At 45.2% G+C, this 22568-nt stretch overlaps 3 protein-coding genes across 3 annotated transcripts; all 3 read left to right on the forward strand.

Annotated features, from left to right (window-relative positions):
* The first annotated feature begins 736 nt into the window (after positions 1 to 736).
* LOC119097479 (cuticle protein 7) lies at positions 737 to 1900 on the forward strand. The gene is made up of 2 exons (XM_037220509.1): positions 737 to 1277; positions 1869 to 1900. The coding sequence occupies exons 1-2, from the start codon at positions 737 to 739 to the stop codon at positions 1898 to 1900; spliced, it is 573 nt and encodes a 190-aa protein (XP_037076404.1).
* A 6171-nt stretch (positions 1901 to 8071) lies between these two features.
* LOC119097481 (extensin-1-like) lies at positions 8072 to 8802 on the forward strand. Its single transcript, XM_037220510.1, has 3 exons — positions 8072 to 8077; positions 8247 to 8462; positions 8556 to 8802. Exons 1-3 carry the CDS (start codon positions 8072 to 8074, stop codon positions 8742 to 8744), a joined length of 411 nt encoding a protein of 136 aa, XP_037076405.1. The 3' UTR covers positions 8745 to 8802.
* A 4421-nt stretch (positions 8803 to 13223) lies between these two features.
* On the forward strand, positions 13224 to 19993 carry LOC119097482 (uncharacterized). The gene is made up of 4 exons (XM_037220511.1): positions 13224 to 13229; positions 13429 to 13581; positions 13687 to 13805; positions 19849 to 19993. Exons 1-4 carry the CDS (start codon positions 13224 to 13226, stop codon positions 19991 to 19993), a joined length of 423 nt encoding a protein of 140 aa, XP_037076406.1.
* Positions 19994 to 22568: the final 2575 nt, after the last annotated feature.

Below are 22568 nucleotides of genomic sequence, written 5' to 3' on the forward strand. Positions count from 1 at the left end.
ACCCATGTCTCAAAACAATACAATAATTTGGCTCTCCGATGCACGTCTCCCAAACCTTACGTTCCACAGAACTGCTTCCGCTAGAAGTAATAGAAGAATAGTTTCGTGATATCATTGCATATTTTCATCTGGTCCTAGTGCATTATCGGTAAGCCGCACTGCTCTAAAACTTTTAAAATTGTGTTTTCGCAGTAGAGGTATCCTATACCTGTGTTGTCGTCTAATTTGAAGGCTGTGCCGTGTCACGCTCCGACCGTTTTGACGTGGTATAACCCTCCAAGAACAGGTACAGCCGCGCTGACGGGTCGCATATGTTCCAGCGCAACGTAAGTAACTACAACAGTAGTGAAACAACTTTAACGTTAACATCCTTTCCTGCCAAACTCAAACCAACTTCATGTCAATTCGCTACGTTAATATTCAACGCAAGTGGGAAGTAGCGAACATGCAATCCGCTGTCCTGGCACCGGTCCAAATGCAATTCACGGGGCCGCGCCCAGCCTCTCTGTCAAGGTCAAGACCGTGAGCGCGTATAAAACCAGGCCGTTCGCCGTTCACAGCATCAGTCGGCAAGACCAACGCTACAAACATGAAGGCAAGTACCAGCACGTTCGTGCAAAGCTGCATGCTCCAACCCCAATGATCAGCTTTCTTTTGGTTAGTGGTACGGTACCACTTCATATCTCAAAACCCGCTAGAAGAGAACCACTGATGTAATAAGATGGGATTATAGGAAATGACAGCATTTTTACTTCCACAGGTGTTCATCATTGCCGCTCTGCTGGCTGTTGCCTCCGCCGCTCCTGCCAACAGCTACGCTCCCCAGCCGGCGTACTCCCATGGTCCGAGCTACCACCAGTCGTCCTACAAGGAGCCAGCCAACTACGACACGCCCTACCAGTTTGACTATGCCGTCAACGACCACTACTCCGGTGCCGTCTTCTCTCAGAACGAGAACAGTGACACCAAGAATGTGAACGGCTACTATTCGGTCAACCTGCCCGATGGCCGTACCCAGCACGTCAAGTACATCGCTGACCAGCACGGTTACGGAGGCTACAACGCCGAAGTGACCTACACTGGAGAGCCCCGCTATGAGGAGCACAAGCCTAGCTACCACCCGGCCCCAGCCTACAAGCCCGCTCGCTCTTATGCTCCGGCCCCGGCGTACAAGCCTGCTCGCTCGTATGCCCCCGCCCCGGCGTACAAACCTGCTCGCTCTTATGCCCCTGCCCCGGCGTACAAGCCTGCTCGCTCGTATGCCCCTGCGCCGGCCTACAAGCCTGCTCGCTCGTATGCCCCTGCGCCAGCCTACAAGCCGGAATACTGAATACCTAGTGCTCTGGTGTGAACAAATATTTATAATGTAAGTCTGTTCGTGTGAAATTTGGCATTCATGTCGTGATGACCGCCAATAAATTGCTGTACCATAAAAGGAGCGTAGTTTTTCTTCAACTAAAAGAGGAAGCGACATGTCAACAGAAAACTTGTCCTAGGCTTCCCTCATCTTTGGCTTAGACCTGGCTATCTAAAAAGTATGAAAACGCGAAACTGCACTGGATGCGTAAGCTTGTGTCTGGTTCTAAAACGGGATCATTGCTAAAAGGTCGATGAAGCACTCATCCATTCATTAGAAGCGGTGAAATGAGGAGCCATATTGCCGATCAAATACATGACTTGTTTTTTTGCGCTTTGAATAATCAGAGGTACCAAAGGTATTGTAAGAAGAATAAGTTACCAAGGATGAAAAGAAACGACCGTGGTATTTAAATTTTGTAAAGTTAAACTCGCAGCTTTAGCAAAACAGTCCACCCATCCCTTTTGAGCCTGTGATACCGCTGGTGACATTAAAGACCCGTCATTTGCAGCTGTAGCAAGAATAGTTTTCTTGAGGCTTTAAGAACGCTTAACACCACTACAACAGTGTTGTAAATCTAGAGAACAAGATTTCAACGCTGGACAATCACTGATTTTGTCATGGTAAGTAGCTAGTGGGTTACGTACAACAAAAATACACCTTAAATGATGCTCCCGAGTCATTGATACCATTACTTCGGTGTGTAAGTGATGCTGCCGAGTCATTGATATCGTTCCTGTGGTATGCCTCATCAGCTTCGGCGCATGAGTAAACCGCAAGAAATCGGCTGGCGCTATGTGCAGCGTTTATTTCTGGCTCTAATTACAATCTCACCATGGATTTACACGTTCTTCAACACAAGATAAAATGCAGGACTTCCGGAATCGCTGACAACCACATCACAGCACGGAGACGAACGCAAGTCGGTGGGGGAGCGGGGTAGGGGGCGGGTGGTCACTGATCGACTTCGGTCAAGGTTACAGGTTATTCACTCTATCGTACGAGAGGAAACGCTTGTTGTTGTATCCATGTACCGTGTAAAACATTGAATAACCCACTCGCCAATTTAACTCACAGCAAAGTGTTCTGACTGCTCTTAAAATACACACCAAATCTTCAAGAATTCGCTCTATGATTGCCTGGCAGGAAGTTTAACTAGACTAAAGAATAACTACAGCAGAATATCTTTGGGGTAGTGTCATGTACTTTGCAATCTACGGTTATGGAAATGTGCGGGATGCGCTTCTTGTTCAGGTGAGGAGTGTGAGATAATGAAGACGTTTGTGGCTAGCGAAGCTGCGGAAGAACCACAAGATGCTCGTAAATAGGAGACCGTGATGTTTCAGTTGTTTAGATGGGAGCAGTTTCGCCGGTCATGACCACTTCAGGGCCATGGAATGCCGGAGAATTACGGTGCAGGATGGAACTATCTGTACCTAGGGGGCCATTCACCCAGGCTTAGCCCGCGTAGGGTTTGTGCACGGCGTTCGGACGAGGCTCCCACCACGGAGCACTTGGGCCCATTCGTGGGTGGCGCATGCAGCCGGCCCCGGACAAACAAGGCTTAACGAGTATGGAGGATAAACAAAGGGGATAAAAGGGCGGACGAGAGGCTATAAGGTGCAGCGCGCCTGTCCATACCCCTTGTCGTGTTTTTTTACACAGTAGGATTATCATTATCTGCGATTTAAAGTTGCCAATCACAACTGCATGCCGGAAATGGGAGACTGTGAAAGCTATTTAATAGCTAAATAGCTCCATTAGTACAGTTTGCATGGCACTACAAACCATAATCATGGCACTGAGCGCAACGGTAACGTCATAAAGCAGGCACGGCGCTCTGCGTGACATGGAGCGAAAGGAATAGGGGCAAATGGGGTCATTTTTTTGCGATGTGTGTACTATCCACGGCTGAGCAAATGGAGGCCGACTCGGTACAAACCGGCATAAATGATTCTTGTCCATGCATTAGCACATTCGTCTTTTCTGAGAGTTTAGTGGCCAGAGTCTTTTACTACTTTGGCATTTGAGCCAGTTCCAAAAACACGCTGCTTGAACATTAGTGGCCACGAGCCGGTTCAATGTTAGCCGTTGGGTCAGTGAGCACGATACATTTAAACAAAGTAACGCTTTCAATGACATGTCAACGAGGCAAAAAAACACCAATGTTGTGACCAGGTGCTCGGTGCCAGTGAACTCGAACTGAGCTTCGCGCCTGCGTAGATTTGATGGTTCAACCTCCCTCGACTGACGCCACAGGGGTAAATCATTGAGGGCATAAGGGCCGACCCTAATCAGACGATGATTCCGCTTCCTGGTCGATTGCAGACGTATCTTCGGGTCTGGCAGCGTTGATCTTCCAGTATGATTTCCGGACGGTACGCACGGTTACAAGGTGTTGTTAGCTCCACGTCTATCTGCCCAGGTGGCTAAGGTCTGACGGCACTTCTTAAATGAAGAAATGGTCTAACTCGAATACATGTGATTGGCTGTACAAATCTAGCCACACTTTCGTCATTACGAATCCCCTTCCTCTTCTGCGACGAACGGCTTCGGCCCCGCGTCGCTGCGACGCAGGCCAGGCGACAGAACTAGTCCAGCACCCATGCAGCACCATTCAGACTAGACCTGCAAACACTCTTAGGGCATTTGAACGTCCATTACCAATGCCAGTCTCTGAATGAATTCAATGCACTGCTGAATCCGTGTTGGACGAAACATACATAGGTTCCATTGCACAGGTGACACCAAGAAGTTCCTCCACAACCTGTCACTAAGATATAGCAATATTAATGTTAATTAACTCAGAAAGTACATGGGTAGGTAATCAGAAAATCAGTTGCTGGTGGAGCTTATTCAGTTGTTCAACGTGCTTAAACGAACTTCGTCACCTTGCTCTACCTTTCACGTATCATTTGATCAGACAAATGTAATTTCCTCGGTAATACCAGTGTTTTCAAAATCCTTCTGAAGACAGGAGGAATTTCATTCCACATGCTACTTACCATTATTAAAATAATACACTTAATTTACCTTGCTTTTTCCAATGTGTGTCTGTAAAGCTTACAACACCCCTTATTTTGTCGAAGTCACTGTGTAACAAAGGCTACTAAAGCTTAACAAAACTATTTTTACCGAAAAAGATATGCAAACATATGGCTATTATCACACGAATTCAACCAAGCGTTATCGTGGCTTTCATTTTCCTCCTACGGTGTTTACAACAGTGACTCTTTCCGCGGCGTCTTTGGCTTTGGGAAAAGAAGTATCAAATGGTCCAAAGTAACGCACTGCGGCATTTAAATCAATGCCTTTTTCGGTAACTTACCCTAGCTCCTCGCTGTGTCATCAACGTTTATTTTATTACCAACGTTACCAACGTTTATTTGTGCTCACGTCATTTATATCAGTGCAAGTGTCAATTTTAAGTCCGCTGGCCGGCAATATGCATATTAAAACAGCTCAAAAGTGGTACCTCTAATCCGTGACAGCTGACGACGACCCCTGCGCAATCTCTGCCGTCGTCATGACAACGGTGGTCGCGCCCACTGCAGTTGTCACGGACTCGGGATGCACTCTGGAGCTAGCAAGAAAAAAGTGTGGTCTACAAAAAAGTCAAACAAAGTCAAGAAAAAAACATATTGACGGTAATTTGAGTTAAAAAATAATGGCAATGCATGTCATTATTACATCCTTATGGTGGAGAAGTAGCACTAGCCAGTGATATAGTTTTATCTACATAGTCCAGAGATTCGAGGAGAAATATCTGGGCCATGTACGATTTTTCTCAAATATACACCAAAGAAAGGACACTCCATTCCAATGTAGAGTTTTTAACAGAAATGGACATCTTGAAGACCCTTTGGTGAACACGCACCCCTTCACAACCCTGCCCTTCTTAAGACCTAAACCCGTGTACTTTCTGAGCTATTAAATGCTCGCGAATATGGGGAAGATATATCGGGATGGTGTTTCACTGTTACCATGGAATTGATGACATGGTAGTTATGCACTTAGAGCCCTGCCATCAAATAATCCACGTACCGATCAAAGCCAAGGAAAATATAATTGTCGAGCCATTCATATCCGACCTTCGTGACCGCGATTTCTAGACGTAATAGGCGAGATGATGTAGCCATACCATGGATATTGAGTAGTATAGTTACTAAACAGATAATTGTGCTGTGTGGAGCGGTCTTCCGCAATTAAGAAGTACCCCAAAAGTTATAATTGAGCTGGTTTCATCATATCTGATGGTTGCTTGAATATCTTTAAATGTGAAACATTCCCTTTAAGGACTTATTCATTTTAGGTTTTCAACAAGATGCAGTGCAAATGTCAATTCAGTTGACTCTGCACCCGAATCTGACCCAGCGCCTTCCACTGACTACGTGACATTGACATGCTCACTTTTTATTCGTCCTCACTGTGTGGCATGGGAGGAGATAGTTAAGCTCATCTGTATAGCTTGTGGTTGGTTGTACCACATTTTTACATTCGTGCGTAATGTTAAACCCAGGACTGACCATGGACATGGCAATTCATTGGTCACTCTTGCAACACAACTACACAGTTTCGATTAAATTCACCCATACGTAATAACCATTTTCGATCAACTCAACGTGTTTCAATTCGTGACTTCATTCCTTTTTTCGTACATCAGGGTCACAATCATACATCATACTCAACAAACACAGAGTCAAGAGTCAGTTGTAATCACTTATTGGTAAGTGATGTGTTTTGAGTTATGATTCGACGCTCAAAGTTTTTAATCAGAATTAATTCAACTCAGATGAAAGTAAATCGAGTGTCAGTCTGTCTCTCATTACTTCGAACAAAGTCGTACATGGCGTAGCGTGACCAAAACTTACTTCATTACACTCTAAGCAAACGGAATGTTTTTCAGACCTACAAAGATGCAAAAAAAACTAACAGTTTTACGAAACGATTGAGACCAGGTGCTAACTACTACGCATCAAAAATTTAGTCCAACTATTGTTCTCGTCGTGCTTCAGTATAAGAACACGCATCGGATATTTAAGGGAATGTTTTACAGTTGAAGATGATAAAAAGGTATCAGATATGATAAAATCAGTTCACTTACTATTGCTATGTTTTTTAGGTGGGGCTGCTCTCGACAGCATAATTCCCTGTTCAGTAAATATGCTCCTCAGTGCGTCATGCATTTATTACGCCATCGTATCTCGAACAATACTGATAAAGAGCCAATTGAAGCCATCATATCTGAAAATCGCGCTCACAAACGCCAGATATGAACGCATCGACAACCAATTTTTTCTTCATCCTGATCACCGCATGACTTATGGAATCGGAAGACTTGTATAACGCTTTTATGACGTTATTATGATGTTATGGATGCCGAGGTCACTTTAGAATGTTCTCCGCGATATACCTTTCCCCAACATCGGGGGCATGTAGCTCAGAAACTAGAAGGGCTTAGACTTAAAGAAGGGCACGGTTGCAAACAGTACCGAAAGGTCTTCAAGATTGCTATTTTAAGTTTAAAACTCCATGTAGATGTTGAATGCTCCTTTTTACCTTTCAGCCATCGTCAGATACTTGAGAGTCCTCAGGACTGGATGATGGTTGACCATCAGTAAGGTATGCGTGACAGCCCGACGTAGTTTTTGTGAACGGAATTTTCTTCATCTGATTCGAAAGCAAAATATTCTCAACTCCATGTAGGAAGTTGGCCGTGACTCATAATGGCTTACAGCCAAGCATCATCCAGTTTTACTCAGGACTCCATAACACCGGACGACAGTCGGAGAGTCAGCTGGTCGGAACGTTGTGTGCGTACTACTACACCAGACAAGGATAACAGTTCAAAATATTCTGCCAACTGAAAAAATCCCTTCAAAATAAAGTTTACCGCACAATTCATAGCACGGCCTAAGCATAACCAAATAGCCCTGAAATCCTGCCTCAGGTGAGGGCGTACAATTAATACTTCAACTGTGATTCACAAAACCATGTGACCTTTTAAACCCAGGAGTTTTCATTATGTAGATCGTAATCTCATGATAAAGAACCATATTTAACCATAGGTGACATGCCATGAGGCCAACATTACCCAAAGTGTGATGCAGATCATTGATGCAGACACATCACACTGCGGACGTCATCACACCCTAGCAGTGCGAATAGTGCGAATGATGTTTAACATACGATACTAACGACTGCAATAGTGTCGTTTTGATAGAAAATAGGCAACGAAATATAACATGACAGCATCAACCAATTTTTCACACCAGATCCTTCCGGTCCCATTTAAGCATGCTACAGGACATAGCTCGCCGGCGTGATTTGTTTCAGAATTATGCCGCATAAAACAATGGGAGGCATGCACGAACTCGTGATGAGCTATGTGGGCACATGCGACACATTTACATCATGTCAGGAGTTTTAATATGCTAAAAGCCTTGAAAAAAACTCCGCAGCACTTGGAAAACAAAACTTTACTCGAGCCAACTTATTCGTTTTTTTGACGGTGAAATATCAACAATCAGATATCACACTGCAATGTAGCACAAAATGTGAGAAATACTCAACATACAACGGTATACGAACAACGCCACGTTTTCTCTCTCGTGACTCCGACCTTACTCGTTACCAAGGGCACGGCAGTGGTCTGCTATAAAACCGCGCCACTCGGTGCTCACGGCATCAGTCGACAAGACGGAGTACGCAGACATGAAGGTCAGTAATCCCTCTCGTTCACTGTGCATTGTAAGTATGCGTGGAATTGACTAGCAACTCCCATTTGAAAGGCAGTGACATGGTTCAACTGTACTGATGGCGAAAACCTTCAAGTAAAATATGAATGGAAAAAGCAAAGAAGCAACCTATTGTAATTTGTTTCCTGCAGGTATTCATCGCCGCCGCCCTCGTGGCCGTTGCCGCCGCTGCTCCTGCCAACAGCTACGTCCCGCAGCCGACGTACTCTCATGGCCCGAGCTACCGCCAGCCGTCCTACAAGGAGCCGGACCACTACGACACGCCCTACCAGTTTGATTACGCTGTCAACGACCACTACTCTGGTGCCGTCTTCTCCCAGAACGAGAACAGCGACGCCAAGAATGTCAACGGCTACTACTCGGTCAACCTGCCCGACGGCCGTACCCAGCACGTCAAGTACGTCGCTGACCACGACGGCTACGGAGGCTACAACGCCGAGGTGACCTACACTGGCGAGCCCCACTACGAGGAGCACAAGCCAAGCTACCACCTGGCCCCGGCCTACAAACCCGCTCGCTCTTATGCCCCGGCCCCGGCCTACAAGCCTGCTCGCTCGTATGCCCCTGCCCCGGCGTACAAGCCTGCTCGCTTTTATGCCCCTGCGCCGGCCTACAAGACCAAGTACTAAACACCTAGTGCTTTCTGGTGTGTGAGAACCTATTTATAATATGCAGCGAAATTGCTCTCGTGGGGTGTTATCTCAAGTGTTGTGGTGATAAAGGCAATACATTGGTGCACAAGAGAACGGACGTTTTCGTGACTACGAGAGTAGAGGAATCGACCGAATCCCAACGGAAATGCAGATGATCCGGAGAACCCGGCCCCTCCACCGCGGCAGAGACACCCACATGTTAATACCGTTATTACTGACTGAAACGTTTAAGGCTGTGGCACCCCCAGCTAATAAGTTTGAAACATGGAAAAAGCTTGCAGCGTAACCAAAGGGGAAAGAAATTCACCATTGCTACTCTCATCATGCATCTATCAGTATGAATAATCAGTTATTATTATCACATCAAAGCATGCATGAGATACGATGATATAAGCTCAGTTAGACTTGTTGGTATAATTTCAAGCCGAAAACATAGCACTAGACAGCATAGTTTCTCTGCTGAGTCAATACGCTCTTGTATACGCGGTTGTTGTATGTCCTCGTATCTTGCACAACATTGACTGAGAGCCAATAAACTGCCGTTGTTTTTGGAAATCGTACTAACGAACGGAAATATGAGCGACTCGACAGTTCTATTTTTCTTGGCCTAGCTCAAAGAGAATCGACTCATGGATTACCTAAATGACTGTGCTGCATTTCACAACCAGCGTGGCTTCCACAAAAAGAACGGAACCACAGATATGCTCTTCACGCTTAAAGGGAATATCCCACGTTTGAAGAGATTTAGACAACCATTAGATATGATGAAACAGGCTCACTTATAAGTGTTCATATGGTTCTAAGTCGAAAACCCCGTTCTAAACAACACAGTTTTGCTGTTTGGTAAATATCCCCTATTATGCGCCATTGTTTCATTACGTCATCGTGCTTTTAAAGTGTACGATCTGAGTATTTGATGAGATTTATAACCAAAAATATGTAGCTGGAGTACATTAAAGAAGAGAGTCAATATTACCAGCACCAAAAACTGTTATGGATCAAAGCGTCCTTCGATAGCATGTTCGGGCTCATTAGAAGCTTTGGTGATATGCTCTTCCTTTAGGGATGTACTCCACATTTGCATGGGGATTTGAACTGCAACAGTCATGCTGAGTTTGTTCGGTTCAGTGCACAGCCCTGTCCTTCTTAAGACCTAAAACAGTTTAGTTTCTGAGCTAAACGCCCATGAAAATGTGCAGATTATTTTGGGGAGGCTATTTCAAGGTCACGCAGCAATCCATGACACCGTGGAAGTTCATTGAAATACTATCATTCTAATGGCTATGCGATGAGCAGTGCCAATAAAAATATAAATGCCTATTCGCTCATATCTGGCGTTCGTGAGTACGACATCCAGATATGACGGCCGTCGCTAAGCTCCCAATCAGCGTAGTGCAAAGTACGATGACGTAATCAAACAATGACGCATGCATATAATACTCCCCTAATACCCCCCAAAATACCCCCCTGGTATTCATAGAGGACAACGCAGAGCATACGTTATCAGCTTATGGAGAAGCTGGTATGGTGATTCCCCGAGTCTCTTTCTTGAGCGTAATTCCTATAAATTTGCATGTAAATGATCTGCCATCACTTACCTCTATATGACGTCTCTATTAAATCAATGTCCAAGAATTGTCTACTTAAGGTGAAAAGCAACGCCTTATGAGGAGTAATTTTTCACTCCTTTTCTCCAAAATTTGTGAATTTTCCACTTCTACCTGATGTTGCTAACCGCGCATATCAAAACCACATTTCCTTTTCCGAGGCTTTAAGATGTCAACCAAACCAACCTCACTTGAAACCATCAAGCATCAACAAGCTTCCAAAGAACCTGGACACCTATGGCTGTATTCCGCCTCACCTACATCTAAATCTTGTCTATTCATAAAAAGGGTAAGAGCACCAGGTACCTTCAAGCCCGAGGTCCCAAGCGACTCCATCCGCTTGCATGCATCAAGTTTGGTTTGTTTACAAAATGCATCACAAGTTACAGCCGTGTGCCAAACGCAAGGTTTTCACGCATCCGCAATTTTTTCGTCGCACCACGAGAGCACTACACCACCAAAACGACGCCCAGTACAAACATCTCCATAGTCTGGTAGGAAAATTAGCTCCACATATTTCTTTTACTCGAAAAAACTTGACCACTTGATTGCACCACTCCCGAGATGCAGGGGTGAGAATTCTCCGCAAAGTGTTCCAACTGCAAAGTGGTACTTATTTCATACAACAATTGCATTTATTCGCCAGCCGCACAAGCATGCTTGATATGCACCCAACAGTGAACAATTCACAGACGATGAAGGAGGCAATTTGAAGCAGAGAACTTAATTGCAGCATAATTTTTGCCCTGTTTAACTCTCAGTTAGCCGCGTTTTTGTTTAGTGGGTGGGCTCAAAAGTGATAAATTTAAGCCATTCAGGCTCACTATCCGTCACGGTACATTATCCTGGCGTGCAGTTGCTTTGGGCCAGATCTGGCGCAGCTAATGCAGAAGTGTTTGGCAGCGAAATTCTGTATTGTCATGCAGACCTGCTGTTACTTTTGCGTTTTAATCTTATAGATTGGTGGGCATGATTTATTTTTATGTTGTATGGGTGAGATGAATGATCCTGTTTGCCACCAAACCATGCGAAAAATTAGTTGTGTGGGGGGAGCGGAAAAAAGCGTGCCCTAAAAAAGGCAAGAAATGTCTCCGATGGAGCAACTCATTGCCAACCCTGCCCGCTTTCAACACATGATTTGTAACCAGATTTAGTCATTGTCTATTTTAATCCATCAAGTTTTCTTCGTCACACAATTTATGATAAAACAAGGCTCGTAACTGAGCTATTTTCTTCCATACTTTCAATTATTTGCCTCATATTCGTTGAAGTGATCTCTCGTCTTAATTGCATGGCAAGTGGCAGCAAAAATTTTGCAAGAATTAGTGATTCACGAATGCTGCTGCGACAAAAATAGGCTAGGCGGGGTGAGTTGAGGTAAGGCTTCTTTAGGTTAGGCTTTGTCACGTTACTTTCGTGGACATACGCATTGGTATTTTGCAAGAAACAATAACATAATATTTGTATGTCCCGACCCCATCTTAACAGAAGCCAGAGGTATGCCTGATGTGTTTTATTTGACGTGCTGATGTGCAGGGGTCAAAATATTTTTTGTTTAAATGCTTTATGATTGTTGAAGTCTTTGTTGTTGTTTTTGTTGTTCAATTTCTTTGCTTTATTCTATGTTGAAATATCCTGTGAAAGGAAAGTGCAAAGTGCAGCATCAAAACACTGGTCCTATATGGTTTTCATGACCACAACACCGCTACGAAATAGCTATCCTTTAATGTATTCTGTTTCACTCTAATAGCCTAAGATGTTAAAAACAGAAACGGTTTTGTCATGTTTATGATAAATCGTCCATGCCAACTTGAAATGTATGTCTTTGTTTACTGAAGCATATGTTACTGGCTAAAAAGTTCCAACTTTTGTGACTGGAATTTCTCACTCCCGCACGGTCTTTTTTGCGATGGAATTTTTCATTTCTACGCTGCTCCAATGATTCTAGCTCACAGCAATACTTGCGAAGACACTACTACCATATCAAAACACATGAATATAAATGGCCCGCAGAAACAAGTAAACCCATCTTTTAGAGTCATCAAGGAATGGTTGGAAGGGTCGCAGCGGTCGGAATTGAAAGAACAACCAAATTTGTTGCGATAGGCTCACCCAAGAGGACAGACACTGAGGGCTAAAACCAAGGCGGTAAAAAAGAGTTTAAGAAATTCGTGCAGCATCACTCTGCGGCAACTTGAAGCCTCGAAGTGAAAGTCACCGCAGGAAAAATCTGATCTAAAGGGGTCCCATAAGTGATGGAAACATGAGACGACGAAACTTATTTGGCAAAGAACGTCTCAGTTCGATGACAACGAATGCAGTGACGTCATTTTCATGTAACCAAGCCAACAAGCAGAAGCACAACCACATAAACCCTAATGCGCAAAATTTTATTTTGCTTACCGCTTCGAGATGTTAAAAGTTTCAGCTGGTTAGTGTCATTATATTCAAAAGTTTTGCCCATACAACAGTGGGATTAATGGAGTAATTCGTGGTGAGTTATACCGGTATACGCAAAGCCTGTCTGTCATATCAAACATTCTGAATGTAAAATTTTGAACTATTGTACAGCCAAATGACTATCACTTCAAGAAGTGCAACACAAAGCTTAACCCAAAAGCAATGACTTTTGCTTTACTGTGCGGCATCAAAAAATAAAAAAGAACACCGCAACCTGGCGTAAAACATCACGTGGGAACTCCCACATTTACATCTAAATACGAAGAACACCACATATTTGGTCACGAGACCCCCCCCTGCCTCGCTAGCAAGGTCACGATTGAGGTCTACTATAAAACCGCGCACCTTCCCGTTCACGGCATCAATCTACACGACCAACTCTGCAGACATGAAGGTCAGTAGCCCTGTCGTTCACTGCGTAATCAAAAACGGCCGAAATTCAGTAACAGCTCTCATTTAGTACGCAGTGTCATAAATATCTACCATTCCAACGCTCGGCAGTTCATGACATTGTGAAGCTAAGCGCTACCATCCGGGGGAATGCGAATAAAAGAAAGGAAAGCCGTAATCTATCATAATTTGTATTCTTGCAGGTGTTCGGTGCCACCGCTCTCCTGGCCGTTGCCGCCGCCGCTCCCTCCAACAGTTACGCCCCGAAGCAGGCGTACTCTCATGGTCCGAGATACCACCAGCCGTCCTACAAGGAGCCGGACCACTACGACACGCCCTACCAGTTTGATTACGCCGTCAGCGACCACCACTCCGGTGCCGTCTTCTCTCAGAACGAGAATAGCGACACCAAAAATGTCAACGGCTACTACTCGGTCAACCTGCCCGACGGCCGTACCCAGCACGTCAAGTACGTCGCTGACCGCGACGGCCACGGAGGCTACAACGCCGAGGTGACCTACTCTGGAGAGCCCCACTACGAGGAGCACAAGCCCAGCTACCACCCGGCCCCGGCCTACAAGCCCGCTCGTTCTTATGCCCCGGCCCAGGCGTACAAGCCTACTCTCTCCAATGCCCCTGCCCCGGCCTACAAGCCCGCTCACTCTTATGCCCCGGCCCCGGCCTACACGCCCACGCTCTCTTATGCCCCTGCGCCGGTCTACAAGACCAAGTACTAAACACCTTGTCCTTTCTGTTGCGTGTGATCACCTATTGATAACGTGAGGCAAATTCGTTCCGGTGGAGTCTTGTATAAAGTGTTGTGCTGACCAAAGCAATACATTGGTGCACCAGAAAACGGACGCATTCCTCACTCCAAAAGTTGATCAGTCGACCGAATTCCCACGGAAATCCTGTTGGCAGGTGTTTCTCACTTTTTCACTTACAACTGCGCAGTAGAAGTTTTATGCGAGGCTCAACAGTGATGTATACGAAGATAGATGCCTAGGTGTGAAAAGGGGATCACAAAAATATCTGACGAGCAGTCATAAACTTGTCTTTTGATAACCAGTGCCTTCTCTGCCCACCTATACACGGCGGCGGTAAGTTCATCTGCACCACGGAGCACATAAACGACAACTCACATGCATTTTAATCTTCACCATTTCATTGTCAAATCCATTTCAAGAACATTTCAAGGTCACCCAGATATCAATGGCGCCGCAGTAACGTCATTCAGGTTTGGCCATTCCATCAGCCATGTGGCGATCATGACCAAGAAGAATATTAGTGTCGAGTCGTCTACATCTGACGTTTGTGATCACAATTTCCAGATATAACGGTCGTCAATGGGCTCTCAATCAACGCAGTGCAAGGTTCAATTATGCAACTAAACCATGGCGTATTGAGGAGCATACTCACGCAACAGAGCAATTGGGTTGTCTAGAGCTGTCTTTTCCATTTAAAATGGTACCAACAGTTATCAGTGAGCCTATTTCGTCGTATCTGATGAGTGCTGCTTAGTTTATGCTACATCTCATCTCAGTCGATTCTGGATGAAGATGCCTTGCCTTAATTGAAGTTGTCATTATATGGCACCTAGGGACAGATAAGGCTGGTAGATGTGTTCATGAATGTCTGGAGCATTTTCTGATGCGACTGTTGCGAGGGTAGTCCACTTGGTTTACTGGATTAATGCCATATTAGGAAGTGACCTGCGCCAACGATACCCAAACACCTCCCATGCATCTTGAAAAACTTCATCTACGGAGACCTACATATATTCCAATACGCGAAGTTTTTCAATTTCCTGAGGCTGATACAACACAAATTGGAACAATAGAATGTGTATGAAATCATACCCTTCGGACCCTGGTGCCTGCTAGACCGGTAGCCTCCTACGTCAAAACAGGTGAACCTCTCAGCAGCGGAAATCTCCGAATGAATCCTTGGCATGTGCTTTAATGTCTTCCGCTGACCTCTGAAGGTACTTTTTTCACACCTTTCATTGCGGTGATGGGTACTTGATATCTGGGTGTGGTTTACGCCTGTGTTGCGCAGGTTGTTTGATGTCAGCAAACGAAACTCATCTCATGATTATTTTTTAGCCGCAGCCAAACTACACGTAATGGAACACATTTTGATCAAATGCCCTGACAATTGTAGCACAACATTAGGGAAAATAGGTTTCCTAACCCTGAGAAGTAATAAACATGCCATCAATGTCCACAAATATACACATTTCTGGGCATGTAATGGGCGGGCCGGCATGGTGGCACATCTCGACATTCTGTCATCGTTCATCAGACACTCAATGGGCACAACTCGTACCAAGATATATCGCGAGATAAATGTAGCTGTATCCTCTGGTGTACTCACGGACAATTGTGTGCATTGCCCCCCCCCCCCCCCCCCCTCTCCTGTCTACAATGATCATTGCTACTGGACGTGAACAATGAGGAATCCACGCCTTTTCGTGTTGAAATCAGGCAATAGAAATATTAAAATTTAATCTCATTTTCACTGCAACTGGGAAGTAGCTAGATACCCCACGTGGCTTGTTTCCAGCACGCACAAATGTTCACTCATGTAGCCACGCCCGTCGTTCCATTCAAGGTCAAGACCGCAGGCTTGCATAAGCCAGACCATTCGCCAATTACAGCATCGGTTGACAAGACCTACTCTGCGAACATGAACGCAAGCACCAGGACTCTTGTCGAGTGCCGTATGAATCAAAGCCAATAACTGAGCATCAGGTATGCTTTGCGTTGAATGACACAATTTCATAGCTCACAAACGACGTGAGCTTGAACGCGGGGAAATGCTGAATACTGACAACGCAATACCTAATTATCCTTCTAGTTCTCAGCCGTAGTCTGCCAAGTTTTCTCCATCCGAGTTCTTCTTCGACTAAATATATCAGATTCTTTCCATTGGGTATTCCCTGGGAACACTCGCTGAAAACACCCACACTGAAGGTCTTCATCTCCCCGACCTCCAGGGAATGAGGCCCTGCACGAACTGACCCATGTTCAATCCTGGCCTGGTTTATGCACAGCCGCGGTCAAATTATATGCGTGCTGTATTGAACCCCATGTGTGCAGTTCCGCGCATGCTGGCCAGCACACGAGGCGACTTTGCCACGGCTCTAGATGTGATATTGGCAAACAAATTTGAACATGACTAGACATGAACATGAACATGAACAATTTGAACATGACTTTGAACACGATATTGACTCATCTGCAGAAAATATATATACTTGGTTTTCGGATGCACTTCTCCCATCCCTCGTGTTGTGCAAGTGTTTTTGTTGGCTTAATTAACAGGATAAGGCTCGTAATATCATTGCGTATTTTCATTTAGTCCATGTGCCTTCTCGGTATGCCGTGCGGTTTTAGAACTTAGATAATCGTGTTTTCACCATAAAGATATCCTTTACATATGTTTTCATCCAAGTTGAAGGCTATGCCGTGTTATGGTCCGGGCGATTTGTAGTGGAATTACTTAAAAAGAATGGGCACAAACATGACGCCACACATCACGTGTCGCACATGTTCCAAGAAAAACAGCTCACTGAAAACTTGCTTTCATAAAACCCTTCTGACCTGAAATCCGGTTTAATCACGAATATTTGACTTTTCTGATATAGTAGAAAAACCCTCCTACACACCTACTTCGACACGCGCTCGAGTGTGGGTTAACTTGTCCACCTCCCCCTGAAGGCTTCGGGAGTGGTTCCCGAAGGCGCGGCGTAGCCACGTCAATTTTGCATCACTGTAGACAACGGAATAGCTGATCGTTTGGTATCAAAGATGCAGATGTTCGTCGTAAGGTCGCTGACCTACGACAGGCCAAAGTCAGGACATGGATGCAGCGAGATGGTTTCTAGGCAATCGGTTAAACTGATACAAAAACGGAGTGTTAGACGAAGTCATACGTCTCTAACATAGTTTCAATACAAGTGGCCTAGGGTCAGGGATAAAGGTCAGCCCGAAGTAAAAGCTAGCCTGTTTTTTATTCTAGAACTTGTTATATATGGTAGTGTGTGGCGCTCATTTTGGGGTTCTTGATCACAGGAACCTCATTATACAAGTTACATGGATTCCTTGAAAATCAATACAGGTCACTGACACAAAACGACTAAGGTCAACATTGTGTTTTTTGGAACTTGCTACCTAGCGTAATTCCTGACGCTTATGCAACTGCTAAAACAATAGTAGCCATGTATGATTTTCGTTGCCATGACATCAGACAGGTCTAACATTCATATTCAAACAAACACAAACATATACATCAGAATGTAACTAAGCGCGGCTGCGTTTTATGTCATAGGTGAAATCTTTTGACAAAACATAGTTAGTGAAGCGGATATTCAGACATCGTCTTACCACGAGCACGCCGTCTGCAGTGCGTAAAATGCTCGCAAATAGAACTTACCTTGCCCTGTTGAGTCTCCAATAGTCGCCGTGGAAGCCCAACTTAGGTAGATGGTTGAAGTTATGCTGACCACATTTTTGATGTGGCGAAACGCGTAATGGTAGGTTCGCCTTTCAGGATTTATTTTCATATATGGCTCGCCAACGAGGGCCCACGTGGATCTATTGAAGATGTATTACCTCCATGGCGACCTCCACGGCGACGCCACCACAAGTATAGATAACCATATCGTCTTGATAAAGATATCTTCTGATGGTCACCTCTTTCCTACGCTTTCATCAAATTACAGTCCAAAAGATATGCGGACAGCCAAACCAACGTTTGGGGATGGACAACTTAACCTTGCAAGGGTCAGCGGCGTCACAAAACATATAAATATATAACCATGTCTCCATACCCCAATGAAAACAAATTTGGTAACAGTTTTACGGGATGATTGAGACGAAGCTTTAGAATCACCAATGAGAAAATCGTTCCGACTGTCGTCCCCATAATGTGTCAGTACGTAAACAAAGCTTCGGCCGGCTACCTCTTTGGCCATCGTCCAGTGTTTTGGAGGCCTCAGAACGACTAGATGGTACTTAACTATCATCAGGTGTGCGTCACAGCCGGCAGCAGATTTTAGGAACAAAATTTTCTTCATGCGATTCGCAGGCGTAGTGTGTAGTACTATTATATTATTATAATACACAATGTCGTGTAGGAATTCTATTATGGCTCACCATAGCTCAGAGGCAAGCATCATCCAGTCCGCCTCAAAACCCAGGACACATGACGACGGCTGAAGACATCACGGGCCGAAGCATGGTGTGCATACACCCACACCGGACGGGGACGATAGTCTGAAATATTGTTCCATCCGAAAATGTCCTCTTAAAATCCAGACCTTTGCACAATTCATTGCACGGGCTATAGAATAGTCAAATAATTCAGAAATCCTGTCCCAGGCGAGGGCGTACCTTAATGCCTCAGCTGCAATTCACATAAAACATGTCATTATTGAATCCCGTGAATACGTCATTTTGTCCAAATGCATCATCATCTCGTGAAAAATAACCATAATTTCCCATAGGTGACTTACTTCAAGGTCAACACTACGTGAAGGGTGATGCAGATAATTTAAACAACCCACAGACTCACAACAATGTGGACGTCATTACACCTCCAACTGGGCAGACACTTCGAATGAGATCCTGATACCTTGCCAGCACTTCCAATGATGTAAGGTTGATAAGAAGCAGATGAGCAAGCGTAAAATGGCTACATCGACTAATGTTTCACATTCCTGTTTCCCATTTAAGCATGCTACGTGGCGAAGTTGGCCAGAGGCATCTGTACCAAAGTTAAATCCCCTAATTCAAGGAGCATTACGTAAGTTCTTCGGTGCGTTAGCGGGGAATATTGTTCACATAGACAGTAGTATTAGCCTTAGTCATCAGAGAAAAACCAGGAGAATGGGGATCTATGTTTGGTTGATATTTCAGCCACATGCCTTTAGCGAAATAATAACAGAAGTGAATTCACTTTTGCTATAGTTTCGGTAAAGGCATATTGCAGAAATATCAACCCACCTATATCTCCAAACCTCGTGTTTTTTCCGAGGAATAAAACTGCTACTACTGTCTTATGTATGAAAACAAGGAGAAGTATGAAGTAACTTGTGATGAGTTATGCGGGTATATGCAACACATTAGCATCTTTCGAGGCATTCTCATTTGAAGAAATATGAAGCACTGTACAAGTCAATGCCAACAACTACACCTAGGGCAGTACAAAACTTAACGCATCGGCATTTGTTTCATTTCTGCGATGCAGTGTCAACATAAAATATCACAATGTGATCTGAACCACGAATGGAAACTGCTGCGCTGACATCTAGACACGTACAACGCCACACATTCTGTCATGAGACCTGGCTCTCCATCCCTAGCACGGCCACCACAGTAGTCTCCTATAAAACCGTGCCAATTGCCGTTGACAGAATTAGTCCACAAGACTAACTCTGCAAAAATGAAGGTCAGTAGCCCATCTTATTCTCTGCAGAAAGCAGAACGCGTAGCTTTGAGTGCCACCTCTCATTCGAACCACAATGTCATGGCACCGTTGAATAACTGAGAAATACTTTTAGGCGAAATATCCCTGGAAGGACGCATGAACTACAATCTATAATAATTTGATTCCTGCAGGCTCATCACCATCATCTGCGGGCTCATCACCGCCGCCCTCCTGGCCGTGGCCGCCGCCGCTCATGCGAAGAGCTATGCCCCGAAGCCGGCGTACTCCCATGGCCCGAGCTACCACCAGCCGTCATACAATGAGACGGACCACTAAGACACGCCTTACCAGTTTGATTGCGCCTTCAACGACCACTACTCCCGTGCTGTGTTCTCTCAGAACGAGAACAGCGACGCCAAGAATATCAACGACTACTTCTCGGTCAACCTGCCCGATGGCCGTACCCAGCACGTCAAGTACGACGCTGACCAGCACGGCTAAGGAGGCTACAACGCCGAGGTAGCCTACACTGGAGAGCCCCACTACGAGGAGCACAAGCCTGGCTCCCACCCGGCAGCAGCCTACAAGCCCGCTCGTTGTCATGCCCGGGCCCCGGCCTACATGCCCGCTCGCTCCTATGCCCCGGCCCCGGCCTACAAGCCTGCTCGTTTGTATGCCCTGCCCCAGTGTACAAGCCTGCTCGCTCTTATGCCGCTACGCCGGCCTACAAGACCAACTACTAAAGCCCTAGTGTTTCCTGGTGGGTTACAACCTATTTATAATATGTAGCCGATTTGTTCTTTGGTGTCTTGTATCAAGTATTGTGTCTTGTATTAGTGTATTGAAGAATCTCTCTCTAAAAAAGGAATTATCTCGTATAACCGACCCATGCACTACCTTAACGAAGGCGCTTTATTTCGCATACAATTGGTTTAGTTTCCAGAAAAAATTGAAGAGCCATAAGTTGATTACGCTTACACAAGATCTTATCACCAATAGTTACGTCGAATCAGGAAGTCGAATATGCTTCAGAAGTAAACTTTGATTAGAAAAAGCTTTTGACACTGTTAATACTGATTTACTTCCTGACGTTTTTCAGGATGTTGGCATCATTCATACATTTATTAAGATACCCAAGTCAAAGTTAATAGATGTGCCTTGTAAGGTCGCTGACCTATTGGAAGTCAAAATCAGGCCTTGTTTCAGCGAAGGCAATTTCTAGGGAATCCTTCAATCTGATCCAACAACGGAGTGTTAGAGAAAGCCATACACTGCTGAGATTATTTCTTAGGCAACACAACAGTGGAACGAGCGAATGGCATTGACCTAAGTTCAGGTATGAAGGTCTAAACAAGGTCAAAACCAATCTGTTTTGTTAATCTGGGGATTGTTGTATGGAACAGATTCTGTTGCTCATTTTCGATTTATTTATAACAGGAACCGCATTATGCATCTTCCATGGACTTCTGAGAGGTCAGAACAGGTTATTAACCTAAAATAACCCAGGTCAGCATTTGGTTTGAGGAGCATACTGCCTAGCGTAATCTTTGTCGCTTAGTCAAATGCAAAACTCAGAGCAATCTTGCATGATTTTGGTCACCTTGACCTTCAAAAGGTTATTCAAGGTCACTTACCTTGAATGAGCATGTCACATTTTGCTTAGAAACGGTTCCTGGGGTCTGGGAGCACCTTGGAGACCAACCTTGAGCTTCAATTTGTTTGACCTTTTTGACCCAAAAGTCATGACCTAGGAACTTGAAAGTTCGCCCTAAGTGAGTTTACGTACAGGTCAATACACCTTGTAATTCTGGTGCCTCTAGCTTTCTTAGTTCCCGAGATCTCAGTCGGCGGGTCAAATTGACAACCCCCACCCGAGCGAAGGGTATCTAGCAGGCTACGTGGGCGCGTGTTAGAAAATAACAGACCATGCATCACGTACCTCATCCGCTTATGGGCAAGATGGTATGGTGGTTTCCTGAGGCTCCATCTGGGGCACATTTCCTACAAGTTCGCATGTAAATGATATGCCACTGCTTATCTCTGATATGACGTGTCAATGTTATGCAGACAACACTATCATTTTTTAAAAACAATGATATTCTTGAGTTAGTGCAGAAGCACTTCGCTTAGAACCATTACGGATTGGTTGGAACGGTTGGAATGGTCGGATTTGAAAGTGCAGGCAAAATTGGTACACTACACATTCTCAAGAGAGTTCGTCCCTGACCGCCGCCCAGGTCAGAGCTCGCGACCCTCGCCGACCGGGGTCGTAAACAGCCGTGTCAGGCCGAGCGCCAGTCCGTTTCGAAGCCTTAAGTGTGACCGCTCGTGAGTAATAGCGGGTCTCACGAGTGACAGGCGAGTGACACTCGGTTTAAAGGTGACGTGGGGAGGAACGGAAGATAAGGGCAGGTGAGAAAATGAGTGCTCTGACTGAGGAATCACTGAAGTGAGCTCTTCTTGCCTGCTTCGACGACAATGAAGTGCGAAACACTCTGCGACATATATTCAAGGAGAAGCTCGAATCTCGCGATAAAGAAATCAAGGAGCTCAAGAAACAAGTAAGTGAGCAACGAGAAATGATCCGAGCTCAGTCACAGGCAATTGAACATATTGAGCAGCACTCCAGACGGAACTGCCTCAATTTCAACGGCGAGGCTGAAACCACAAACGAAAAGCCGGTGCGCCTGGCCATTGACCTAGCCAGAACCATGGGCGTCCAGCTTCATGCAGGCTATATTGACCGCGCTCATCGGGTCGGCACACCTCAGCCCGACCCGGACGGCGGCAGCCGCACCCGACCGCTAATCGTCAGGTTTGTGTCCTACACGAAGAAGGAAGATGTATGGAGCTCCCGTAAGCAGCTGGAGACAACCCACCCACCTGGGCAGCCCTTCTGACTCCAGACTCC

This window comes from Pollicipes pollicipes, unplaced genomic scaffold, assembly GCF_011947565.3.
Source record: "Pollicipes pollicipes isolate AB1234 unplaced genomic scaffold, Ppol_2.1 Scaffold_4295;HRSCAF=5057_pilon_pilon_pilon, whole genome shotgun sequence".
NCBI lineage: Eukaryota > Metazoa > Arthropoda > Thecostraca > Pollicipedomorpha > Pollicipedidae > Pollicipes > Pollicipes pollicipes.